This window comes from Mustela nivalis, assembly GCF_964662115.1.
Source record: "Mustela nivalis genome assembly, chromosome: 8".
Classification (NCBI taxonomy): Eukaryota; Metazoa; Chordata; class Mammalia; order Carnivora; family Mustelidae; genus Mustela; species Mustela nivalis.
The window spans coordinates 130,564,355-130,577,032 of record NC_139027.1 but is presented as its reverse complement, the minus strand read 5'-3'; the positions used below and the strand labels follow the sequence as shown (position 1 = coordinate 130,577,032).

At 55.7% G+C, this 12,678-nt stretch overlaps 1 protein-coding gene across 3 annotated transcripts in view; it reads left to right on the top strand.

Annotated features, from left to right (window-relative positions):
* Positions 1 to 12,064, top strand: part of CDH22 (cadherin 22) — a 68,691-nt gene extending 56,627 nt beyond the window's left edge. For 2 of the 3 annotated variants that reach the window (XM_082744766.1, XM_082744764.1), the window contains exons 8-11: positions 968 to 1,089; positions 1,204 to 1,321; positions 7,348 to 7,599; positions 10,719 to 12,064. In XM_082744766.1, the coding sequence (XP_082600892.1) occupies positions 968 to 1,089; positions 1,204 to 1,321; positions 7,348 to 7,599; positions 10,719 to 11,284 (1,058 nt within the window). In that variant the 3' untranslated portion in view covers positions 11,285 to 12,064. The remainder of the gene's footprint in view (positions 1 to 967; positions 1,090 to 1,203; positions 1,322 to 7,347; positions 7,600 to 10,718) is intronic. The other variant, XM_082744765.1, reaches the window with a different exon arrangement.
* The last annotated feature ends 614 nt before the right edge of the window (positions 12,065 to 12,678 follow it).

The window sequence follows — 12,678 nt, the reverse complement described above, 5'->3', positions numbered from 1 at the left end:
CCTACATCCAGTGGACTGGTCTTGCCCTCTCAGGATCAAGTCCTAAAAGAGCAGAGGTCTGAGAGTTCAGTTGCCTGCTGACCGTTCCTTGAAGTTTCTCATGCTCTGTTTCTCTTCTGCAGTGTGGGGGGAGAAATTGAACCCAAGTGCAGGATTTCCACGGGATTCCTGAAATAATGGATGTATGTGCTCCGGGTGTGTTCTGTGCCCTTGACGGTGATGGGATGTTGAGGTTGGGATGTTGATTGACAGCAGGGGTGATGATCATGTTGCTGGAGGTGGGAGCGAGGGGTCACGATGTGATGGTGACGTGGGTGTTTACGGCGGGGCTAATGGTCATAAGGAGGGGCTGGTAATGATCGTTGTGGTGGAGACAGTGACCACCACCGTGGGAGATGATGGTGGTGATATTGATGGTGGTGGTGGTGTAAGGCACTGATAGTGATGGCCTTGGTGTTTGTGGTAATAGAGATGAGGAGGGTGGTGCCTTGGCTAGGGCAGTGGGGACACCATTATTCTGATGGCGATGGTCACGACGGTGATGGTCTAATGGTGAAGATAGCAGGCTGGTGACGGCGGGAGTGGTGAGGTTGATGGCGGTACTGGTGGTTGTGTTGGTACCAAGAGAAAGCTAATGAGGGTAGCAGTGACAGGACTGGTGGCGGTGATGGGGATGGTGTCAGCAATGGTGCTCGGTGGCACTGGGATGGTGGTGGTGGTGACGGTGATGCCAGCGATGGTGTCAGTGATGGTGACACTAGCACTGAGGATGACGGTGATGATCTAATGGTGGCGATGGTGACCCATTCATGCCAGATGTCCTCAGTCCTGATCCTATTACCTGCTGGGTCAACCCACAGATCTCTCAGTGTGACCCCACTGCCTCGCCTTGCCCTCATGGCCGATGGGGGGTTGTCTAGATCTCACGCTCGATGCCTCTCATCCCGTTCCTGTGCTCTCACTGCAGACAATCATGCCCAGCTCTCCCGGGCATCCCTAAGGATCCGAATCCTGGATGTGAACGACAATCCCCCAGAACTGGCCACTCCCTATGAGGCAGCTGTGTGTGAGGATGCCAAGCCAGGACAGGTACCTGGAGGGGCTGGGCAGTGGAGGTTCTTGGAACTGGCCGGGACACCCTCTCCCCAGGTCCAGACTGGGCTTGGCCTCCCATCAGCTCCTTGCCCCATCCTCACCCTTCAGCTTATCCAGACCATCAGCGTGGTGGACAGAGACGAGCCTCAGGGTGGGCACCGCTTCTACTTCCGCCTGGTGCCCGAAGCTCCCAGCAACCCTCACTTCTCCCTGCTTGACATCCAAGGTGAGTTACCTCTGAGCTGCCAAATCCTTGGATGAGGAGGGAGCCTCCTCTCCCCTTCCCGTAGTACCGGTGGAGAGACTGAGGCACCCAGAGGGCCAGTGTTGCGTCCAAGATCACAAAGAAAATCTGGGTCAAGCTAGAGCTGTTCCCCAGCCCACTGGCCAAACCCCGGAGAATGAGCTGGGGGCGGCTGGTGGAGTGGAGAGGGGGCACCCCAAGAGAAGAGAATGGAAAGATACAGAGAGGGAACAGATGAGGAGTGGGCGGGCCAGAGTCCTGGGTGGAAAGAGCCCCCGGTCTAACTGAAGATCGAAATAAGTCACATGCACGCACTCCCACCCTGCAGTTTAAAAAGTGCTGTATCCCACTCATGTTTCTCTTTGCGTCCTCACGGCCGCACTTACCCTCCCTATTTTACCCACAATGAGAAGGAGCCTCTAGGGGGAAAGGGACCCCCCCGGGCCATACAAGGAGTCCGTAGCAGGGGTTCCAGTCCACCTATGTCTCTGATCCAGCATGCCTCCTGCTTTCTCTGGCTCACCACCTTGAAGGTGACTGCCCTGCCCAGCCTGAGCTGATGCCACAGGGAGATGTGCCCTAGCAAGTTCCTCCAGAAGCCAAAGTCTGGACCTTTGAGGCCTGAACTGGGGGGTGTGCGTGTGAGGGTAGGTGGTCAGTGGACTGGGAGTCAGGGCCCTGGGTCCCAGGCCAGGCTCAGCTGGGGGGCTCTCTGTGCAACCCCGGCAAGGTCGGTGCCTCCTAAGCCTCTGTTTTGTCATCTGTAAAATGGGTTAAAAGGGCCCTGCCCCCTGAGCTGGCGAGGTGGCCCCAGCAAGAGAAGGGCTACCTAGGTATATTGTTTGTACATGGAACATGTCATTTCCTGCATTCAGCAATTATTTACTGAAACACAGTGTCCGAGGCATTGTTCTAGATCTTGAAATGCAGTGGCAAACAAGACAAAATCCCTGCCCTCGTGGAAGCGACGTTCTGGTGAGGGGAGGTAGAAATTAAGTAAATGAATCATATGTTGAAGTTGCTAAGTGGCTGGAGGGTAGGTAGATAAGGCAGTCTCAACAAGAGTCTAGACCTGGTTTTGTTCAGCGCTGGGCCCTGAGTGCCTAGAGCAGTGCCTGATACATCGTGGGCGTACCATGAACTTTGTCAAACAAAACAGAGGAAAACAAAGCAGAGTAAGAGTAGGAGCTATTTTAAATAAGGGAGCCTTGGAAGTCCTCTCTGAAGGGATAGTGAATATGAATCTAAAGGAAATTAGAGAGTGAGTCATGCTGATAACTGGACCGAGAATGATCCAGGTGGTGGGAACAGCATGTGCAAAGGCCCTGCAGTGGGCACAGGCCCAGGATGTTCAAGGAACAGCAGGTGTGCATGGTTGGAATGAGTGGATGCCAGGACTAGGAGATCAGGTTATGTTGGTTCTTTCTGACCCTGGAACAGGTCTGGGATCACCCCCAAGACCCTTACAACCCTTCCCTCCAAAAGGAGGGACCTCAGGGGCCTCTGAAGCCAGACCCTCTGTATTTCCAAGAGTCCTATTAAAAATATTTCACAACCAGTGCAGTTCAGCAACCGAAAGGGACACTGACCATAAATAACCTGAAGCAGGACCCTGGAGCTCCTGCTGTGCCAGGCTTTACCCCCTTAGTGGCTTGATTGTGTCAGAGTTGGGGGTGGGCGTGGGGAGAAGGCTGAGGCAGCAGAGAGGGACTTGGGGCACCCAGAGACAGAGCTATTTAAACCTTTTTGGAAGCATTTCAATATTTTAACAACTGGTAGTGCTTTGCCCACGCATTTTTCCAGCAGTATCCTGACTTGGCCCCAGGAGATACAAATAGCCTTAGCTTGACCTCGCCAAGTTCACAAGTCTTTCCAACCTGAGGGGCCTGGAGTTCTGTCCCAACTGCCTCTCTTTGATGGGGAGCTGCCAGGTGCTCCCATCGCTCGTGACTGCCTAGAAGGAGCTCCAGGAGCGAGGGCGGCAGCCGTGTGCTGAGCTCAGCACGGCCGTGGTAAGGCTCCTCCACCAGCCCCCTAGCCCCTTCCCACGGCCTGCCAAGCCCCCTCCTCCTCACCGTATAAATATCCTGGGTGACAAACAGCCACCCCAACCCATCTGTTTCTTTGTACACATTTGTAGCCAGTTTGGAAACGTGATTTATAAATATTGCTTTTGCAGCCAGGGATTGACACTGATGTATGTCAGTCCAGATGGATGGATCCAGTGCTGGGCGCAGATGCTGGGCACAGATCCTGCCTGGGAGGGTGGGGTTAGGGCCCGGGGTGATCCGCGGCTTCCCCAGGTGAAGGCAGCTGCCGCCCGGGAGGGTAGCTCAGGAGGTTCAGAGATGATGCCCAGGGATTCCCTTTCGTCGGGTGGAAGAGAGGCAGGGACCCGAGCTCTCAGAACATATGGCTCCATGACCAAAGACAGCAACCCTGAGAAGCAAACATCTCCTCTCCACCCCTCTGTTCTTGCTTGGGAATTTGAGGCTGAGCCAGAGCCAGCCACTCATTTTTCAAATCTGTCTACTTCTCTGTGCCTCTACTACCACTATCCTCTCCCATCTAAAACACAGAGTATCTTCCCAACTCATCTTCCGCATCCACTCTTGTGTTTTAGATCAGAAGCGCCCTTGCCTAGAATGGAGACTCAGCAAGGGCAGGGACCGTGTCTGTCTTGTTCATTGCTCGAGCCTCAGGGGCTGGGATCATGCTGACATCCAGAGGGTGTGAATGGATGATATGTCGTTTGGTCTCTTCTTTGCTGAAAATCCACCAATCAAAGGCCTCCCATTGCTTTTAAGAAAATAACCCCAGTTCCTTACTCTGGCCTCTAAGACTTTCCATGATGCCTCCTGCCTCACCCTGCCCCCAGTTTGACCTTGACTCCCTCTAGCCATTACCTTCCTCTGTCCAGTCACAAAGCACTACTTTAGTTCCTTGAGTAGATGATGCTTCTTCCAACCTCAAGGCCTTTGCATCAGCTGTCCCCTCTCCTTGAACTCATCATTCAGGACTCAGCAATAATACCACTTCTTCCAGGAAGATATCCCTGACCTCTCAGACTGAGCCAGGTCCTCTGTTAGGTGCTCTTCCTGTACTTTTCCTTCTTAGCACTCACCGTGGTTTGTAACTGTAGACTAAATTGTGGATTTATTCAATTAACATTTGTCTCTCACATTAGAATATAAGCTTGGATCCCAGGGCTGTGGTTGGCTTAGCTCTCCACTGTTCTCTCCCTGTGACTAGCATGGTGCCTAGAACATAGTAGTTACTCAATAAAGATTTATTAGATGGGCTGGGTGGAGGATGGATGGGTGGATGGATGGATGATGGGAGGACGGATGGATGATGGGTGGATGGATGGATGATGGGTGGATAGATGGATGGAGGATGAATGGGTGAATGGGTGGATGGGTAGAGGAAGGATGGATGGATGGATGATGGGTGGACGGATACATGGAGGATGAATGGGTGAATGGGTGGATGGGTGGAGGAGGGGTGGATGGGTGGATGGATGGATGGAAGGATGGATGGAAGGGTGGATGGATGGATGGATGGATGGGTGGATGGATGGATGGGTGGTTGGATGGGTGGATGGGTGGATGGATGGATGGGTGGATGGATGGGTGGATGGATGGATGATGGGTGGACGGATACATGGAGGATGAATGGGTGAATGGTGGATGGGTGGAGGATGGATGGCGGATGGAGGATGGGTAGATGGATGGATGGATGGATGGATAAAGGATGGATGGATGGGTGGATGGGTGAATGGGTGGATGGATGGATGTAGGGACAGATGGATGGGCAGAGGATGGATAGGTGGATGGAGGATGGATATAGGGATGGGTGGATGGATGGAGGATGGGTAGATGGATGGATGGATGGATAAAGGATGGATGGATGGATGATTTGATGGGTGGATCATTTCACTGGATAAACACAGACAAGTCACTTCTCGCTGAACCTCAATCTCTACATGTATAAAATGGAAAAAATGTCACAACTATTGGTGGTTGGGACAATTAAACATTACTGTATATTTCAAGCATCCACACGGTCCTTGATGTATGGAAAGCATGCCGTGAGTGCAGAGGAGTCCCACATCACTCCCTTTCCTCCGTCTTGCCCTTGAGTCTCCTTTCCTCCCCTTGGGAGGGCAGATATCTTCACAGCCAGGGTTAATTTACCCTTTGACGGGCAGGCTGGAGTGGAAGCCAGAGCTGGAGCAGCTGACCCGGGACCACCAGTTACGGTTCATTCAAGTGTCATTCTTTAGGCCTGGCTCGGTGCCAGGGCAGAGACAGGCACACGCTCACCTAACACAACGTGACAAGTGCTCCAGCAGAAGTGTCCGTGGCACCTGCATAGTCAGGGCAGGGAGGGGGACACCATAAATCCCTCCTTCCCAGAGAAGCACAGAAAGGAGGTGACATTTAGCTGGAGTATGACAGATGAGGAATTTGCCCAGGCGGGAAGGCAGGAGGGTGTTCCCACTAGTGGGAACGTGGTGAGTTGGGGCAGGGCAGCTGGCGCAGAGAACGGGCCCAGGGCGCAGCGCAGGGAGCCTGGGGGTGGAATGAACAGCCGGCATCTATGGAGAATTTCCAGGGCCTGGGACCGATTCGAAGTGTTAGGCATGAATTTCACCATGGAATCCTCACACCGATGTGCTACTTTTTCCTCAGTTACAGATGAGAAAACTGTGGTCCAGAGAAGCCAAGTGAGCTCCCAAGCTCATAAAGGATTGACTCGGCATAATTTTTTTTTCTTAGCATTTTAATGGAGATTTTCAAATGTGTGTAAAAGTAGATAGAGTAACACCATGAAACCGCATGATACCGTCACATGAGCTTTAACCCACGACCAGTCTTGTTTGAGCTCGACCTCTAGTTCTCCTGACAGATGTGTTCAGGGTCACAGGTCAGCTCTTTTCTCCTGCGTTGTGTCCACGATTAGGGGAGACCAGGCACTGAATTGGGTTGGCGGGGGCCACAGAGGCAAGGAAGGGATCCAGATTGCCGAAGTCTGAGGTCAGAGAGATTACCCAGAAGGCTGTGAGTGCAGGAGTGGAACCCAGGAGGGAAGCCTTGTGCGGAGCTGGCTGTGAAGGGTGGGGGCGGCAGCCAGCCAGGCTCTGAGTCTGAGCCTCTACTCTGTCAGCCATCAACATGACGGAGGCTCACGGATAGCCTGACCCATACAGGAGAGGGTGGGAGAGGCAGGAACGGCAGGCCAGGTGGGCACCCCCTATCGCAGAAGCCCAGGCTCTGAGAACAGAGAGCCACCTGAGTCCTGCCTGGCATTCCCAGCAACTGGCTGAAGTGGTGTAGTGAGTCTGACTTGTGTTAGTTCACTGTCCTCTCTGCTCACACATGTAGGAAGGAGACCTCGGTGTGCTCGGGTCCCCAGGAGCCATGCCCCAGCCCTCCAGGCTCGGCCTCTTACACTCCCGACAGAAAGCCCCCCTCAGCCAAAGCCAGGTGCCAGAGAAGACACTCCCAGTCTTCTCTGTCACCCAGGACTTGTCAGGGGCCAAGAAGCCACAACCCAAGGACCCCGGGACCCTGGGGTCAGGGTGCATTGGGTAGCTGAGGTGGAACAAAAGAAGGAATGAGGAAAAACATTAACATAGCTGGGGACAGGACCTTGGCCCAGCTGGGGACAGAATCTTGGAAAAGCTGGGGACAGGACCTTGGCACAGCTGGGGACAAAACCTTGGAATAGCTGAAAACAGAATCTTGAGGCAGCTGGGAATAGCATCTTGTGACAGCTAAGGACAGAACTGTGGGCTCCAGGGCTGGGAGGGAACAAGATCCTCAGGCAGCTGGGGGCAGAAGCTGCGGAGATGGGCGAGTAGAGCCCTGGGTCACCCGGGAGGCAGGAGCTTGGGGCAGAGGAAGGCAAATTGCGAGGTGGCCTCAGGAGGTGGCCGGGGTAGGGGGAGACTGGCCCGCCCACCCCCACCCCCCATCACATGCCACCCCCTCTTTCCGGAGCAGACAACACGGCTGCGGTGCACACGCAGCACCTGGGCTTCAACCGGCAGGAGCAGGACGTGTTCTTCCTGCCCATCCTGGTGGTGGACAGCGGGCCGCCCACGCTGAGCAGCACCGGCACACTCACCATCCGCATCTGCGGCTGTGACAGCTCGGGCGCCATCCAGTCCTGCAACACCACGGCCTTCGTCATGGCCGCCACCCTCAGCCCCGGCGCCCTCATCGCCCTCCTGGTCTGTGTCCTCATCCTAGTCGGTGAGTCCCCTTCCCCCCAGAGCCACTCCCCTGCCCCGCTGGCCTTCCCCCTGGGGCCCTGGTAAGGCCCGTGGAGCCTCAGCTTCCCTCTTCCACCAGGAAGGCTGGCCCAAATGATGCCCGAGCTTTACGGGGTAGGTCCCAGGACAAGTCTCCTAAGGACGGCGCAGCGCCACGGCTGGCTCAGGGAGCGTCAACCCCACCTGAGACCCCTTGGGTGCTGGTGGCCCTCCACACAGCCCAGCCACTCCCTAAGGTTTTAAAAACAAGCATATTATAAGAAAATTCTCTCACGTCCACTGTCCTGTTCTATACTCAATGGAGGACTTTTAGTAAAGTCCTTTTAGTAAGAAAGGGATCTTTTGACCCTCACAACCCCTAGCCAGGTGTTTCATCCCCATTTTTTAGAGGACCAAAGTGAGGCTCACGGGGGGTGAAGTGGCTTGCCTAAGGGTACGTAGTCTTCCGGCTTGAAATCAGGCCTCCGCCCCTTGTGTTCCCTTTAACTACACCAACTGTGATGATTCTCAGCTGGGGAAAACCCTGGGGGCAGCCGGGGCAAAATCTTAAGACATTTGGGGAGTTAACACCTACTCTGGTAGCTACCCCATCAGAAGCCAGGTCGAACCCACAAAGTGTCACCAGTGAAGAGGTCAAGTTCTAGGAACTGGATCCAGTGGCCATTGTGCCACCTCCTCTGTCACAGCAGAAAGGCCTCACCTCAGCTCTGGCTGCTGGACTTTAGCGATCAGTCAGAGCTCGGGGAACCCGAGCATGGTCCAGATTGCAGAGAACAGTTCTGCTCCGTTCCCTGGGCGATGTCAGCCGCCTGCCCCCTGCCCCTGGCGTGCTGGCCACTGCCCACCGCCACCGAGAACCTGCCAGTGGCCGGGCTGCACCTCCCTGGGTCCCTGTAGAGGCCCTGGGCAGGCTTCTCGTAGCTGCGAGTTCTGGGCCCCCCTTCCCTCCCCTCCCCAGCCCATGGCTCAGAAACTCTTTTTCCAGAGGGTGCACTTTACAGCGGTTTCATTTTCCAAGGCAGTGCAAACAAATTTCTGCCTAATTGCCCACAAACGAAGAAAGTGCACATCAGTGCTCTAAAGGTGACGGGCGGAATCGCTGATCAGGCCGGGCACATCTGTTGCCCGCCGCCCGCACTCCCCACCATCTGCTCTCTCGGGCATCCCCCTCCACAGCTCCCAGCTTCGGCTCCGGAAGCTGTCCATCCATCTTTCCCACTTCTCTCCTGACACCTCCCCTCCCTCCAGACCTGTTCCCCGGCCCCACCCCCTTACCTGTCCTGTGCCACCTTGTTAGGTCGTGGGCTGGAACCCGGCCCCTTGGCCCCTGCAGCTGGCTCTGGTCGCTGGCCCGGTGGGGAGATGTTAGGAGCAACAAGAAGAACCCAGGGCCTGGCATGGTACCCAGCACGTGTCTCTCCATCCACCCCCTCACCTACCCATTTAATTCTTTCAATGGTTCATCAGCGCCTTATTTATCCGTCCAGCAAGTTCCCCCCAGCCCTCGTACTGAACCATTGTGGGCACTGGGATCCACCCACGAACAAAAATCCCCACAAAACCCTGAGTAACTGGAAAGTTAGGGTTGCCATCACGGAGATGGGGGAGACAGAGTAGGGAAGGGGAGGATTATTTCAAGTTTGGATGTATTCAATGTGGGATTCTCTTAGTCGGCCCGGAGGACTTCCTGAGGAGGAAACTGGACAGATGATCTAGATTGCAGAGAAGTCAGTCCGAGAGGAGGCTGAGACGTGGGCGTAGTCAGCCCCCAAATGGACTGCAGGGTAGCGCCCGCAGAGCGGTGTGGATGCAGGGCCGCGGACCGAATCCAAGGATGTTTGACGTTAAGGGGTTGGACAGGCAAGGAAAAGCCGCTTGGAAGGCGGAGAATGAGGGTTAGCGAGGCGGGAGGAGGAGAGAATGTGGAGTCCCGGAAGTCAAGTGCAGAAAGCAAAGAAAGAGCAATGTTCTCTTCTTCATCCTAATACTCACTACGTCTCCATCCACTTCTTCAGTCAGTCATTCGCTCAGCAAGAATGCTTCAAAGGCTTAACTGCCTGCCGGGCACCGACCTAGGGGAACACTCCCCGGGCCCCAGGGGGGAGTTTAGAGTGTGTGTTTCGGGGTGGGAGAAGCTGTGGTTCACAAACCTGACCTGCCTGGGCATCTCTTGGAGGCTTCTTCAAGACAGACCGCCAGGAGATCTAGAACAGGATCCGAGAAACCACATTTCTAGCAAGTTCCCAGGAGATGCTGCTGGTAGTGGTCCAGCAATTGCGCTCTGAGAACCCGTGGGACAGAGAGAAGAGCTCCTCACCAGGGGAACTTGGAGGTGAAGGCACTGAACCTGGCCTGGAGCTCGCAGGGGCGGGGGCTCCTGCAGGGGACATGTTGACCTGAGGCCCAAACAGCTAAGCAGATGCTCAGGACTTCTGGAATAGTCAGAGGAGAGCGAGAATAAAAGAGGAGTCAGGTTCAAGACATCTCTCATTCCCCCAGCCCCATCCGCCCCTAAAAGCTGCCCTCTTTGCACTCCCCGGGTCTAGAGACCTCTCACGTCTATGAAGTATCTCTTCATATAGAGTTGAGGATGGAAACATCAGAGGTTGGTTCCAGCTCCCAGCACCCATGAAATCTCTTTTTTTTTAATTTTTTAAAAAAGATTTTATTTATTTATTTGACAGACAGAGATCACAAGTAGGCAGAGAGGAGGAAGCAGGCTCCCCGCTGAGCCCGATGTGGGCCTCTATCCCAGGACCCCGGAATCATGACCTGAGCCGAAGGCAGAGGCTTTAACCCACTGAGCCACCCAGGCGCCCACCCATGAAATCTCTTAACACTGCCATCTGTGCTGCTGGAGCAGCATGGTGGTCTGGCCTCGATTTGCACACCTCCCAACATGGGAAGCTCATTATCTATCCATAGAGCTAGTGCAGTTCTGACTGTAGGAAACGTCTTTTTGCACAGAAATCTAGGAAATTTGCACCAGCGGCTAGGCTGGGCCGGCATCGCTGTGTGAAGGGTGAGGTGGGGGTGGGGGTCCCCGGAATGTCCTGGGCGGGCCTGGGCCTTCACTCTCCCTTTCTGTCTTCCCCGCAGTGCTGGTACTGCTGATCCTCACCCTCAGACGCCACCACAAGAGCCACCTGAGCTCGGACGAGGACGAGGACATGCGGGACAACGTCATCAAATACAACGACGAGGGCGGCGGCGAGCAGGACACGGAGGCCTACGACATGTCAGCGCTGAGGAGCCTCTACGACTTCGGCAGCGAGCTCAAGGGCGGCGACGGGGTCGGCGGTGGCGGGGGCCCGGGCGGGAGCGGGGGCGCAGGCAGCCCCCCGCAGGCCCGCCTGCCCTCGGAGCGCCACTCGCTCCCGCAGGGGCCACCGAGCCCCGAGCCGGACTTCTCGGTGTTCAGGGACTTCATCAGCCGCAAGGTGGCGCTGGCGGACGGGGACCTGTCGGTGCCGCCCTACGACGCCTTCCAGACCTACGCCTTCGAGGGCGCGGACTCGCCGGCCGCCTCGCTCAGCTCGCTGCACAGCGGCTCGTCGGGCTCCGAGCAGGACTTCGCCTATCTCAGCGGCTGGGGCCCCCGCTTCCGGCCCCTGGCCGCGCTCTACGCCGGCCACCGCGCGGACGACGAGGCCCAAGCCTCCTAGCCCCCCACCGGCCCTGCCGTCGGGGCGCGCCTCGCGGCCCACCCAGGGCCCGACGGGGCCCCAGGATGAAGCATTTCCCGGGTTCACCCCCTTCCCCAGCCCTCACACCCTCCCAGGGCAGCCAGACAGGAGGGGAGACTGTCAGGGGATGGACTCCCGGATCCCCTGCCACGCCCCGCCCAGGGAGGGGTGGAGCAGCTTTTGCCCAGACGTGCAGGAATTACCAGCAACATCATTAAAAGTGCAGCGAGACCGGGCACTGCGTGGCTCTCGGGATAGAGGGGGAGTTGGCGCCGCATTGCTGTGTGGAGAAGGGGTGGGTTACTCACTCCTGGCTGGGGGAAGAACCCTGAAGGGAGGGTGCTGCTGAGGTGACCCCCCTCCCAGGTCTCCCCTTCAGAGTTAAGAGAGAAGGAAGGCTGTTCATTTACTAAGCGCCTACTGTGTGCTGGGACACTCTAAAGAGACCATCTTAGTCGTCACAGAAACCATGAGGTGGGGCCCAGCAGGTAACAGATGGAGAAGGCCACCCGGAGAAGTGGCTCTGGCTTGTCCAAGGACACCTAGCCAGAACGGTGGAGCCTCTGGCACTGACTTCCCAGCTGCCTGGCCTTGGGCACCTCACCTCACTTCTCTGGGCCTCAGTTCCCTCGTGTGTCTCATGAGGCTTATAACAGAACCTACCTCGAAGAGTTGTGAGGATAAAAAACGGTCATATGTGTCACGTGGTTAGGACAGTGCCTGGCACATAGTAGGTGTTCAATAAATGTTAGCCTTTGATACTATTGTTATCTTTGTCATTATTAGAAGCCCACCGGCGGGGCTGTCCCCCTTCTCCCAACATCTCCAATGGAGAAGGAAATGGCCTCAACTCTTGGCTCTGCCCAGAGTAGAGGATAGGGATATTCCCAGTGACTATGGATCCTTCTGGAGTCTCAGGGGGGATGGGAGAGGACCCCCCCACCGGAGGTGCCAAGAGAGGACAAGCTGGGCAGCTCTGGGACTGGGGTGACATAGGAGGGTTGGCAGGAGATGGAGGGGCTGGAAGCCAACAGCCGTGATAGGGACCTTATCTGTTTGGTCCGGGAGACTATCAGTCACCCTATCCATGCCCCGCCCCCTCCAGGTTAAGAACTTCAGGGCTAAGTTATCTTTAAAAGCCTCCAGCTCTAAAACCCTTTGATGACAAGATAAAGGATAGTTGTCCTCCCAGCCCAACCCCCACCCCAAAGTGAGTCATTCATTGGCATTGATCAGCCATGAATTCCAGCTCCTGCTGCCTAGGCAGCCTTCATCAAGGTCCTCAACTGCTGAAGCCTCAGTTTACTCATCTGTATAATGGGGCTAATGATAGTCCTTCCCTTAAAGGGTTAAGAGGCTTAAAAGAGTTAATG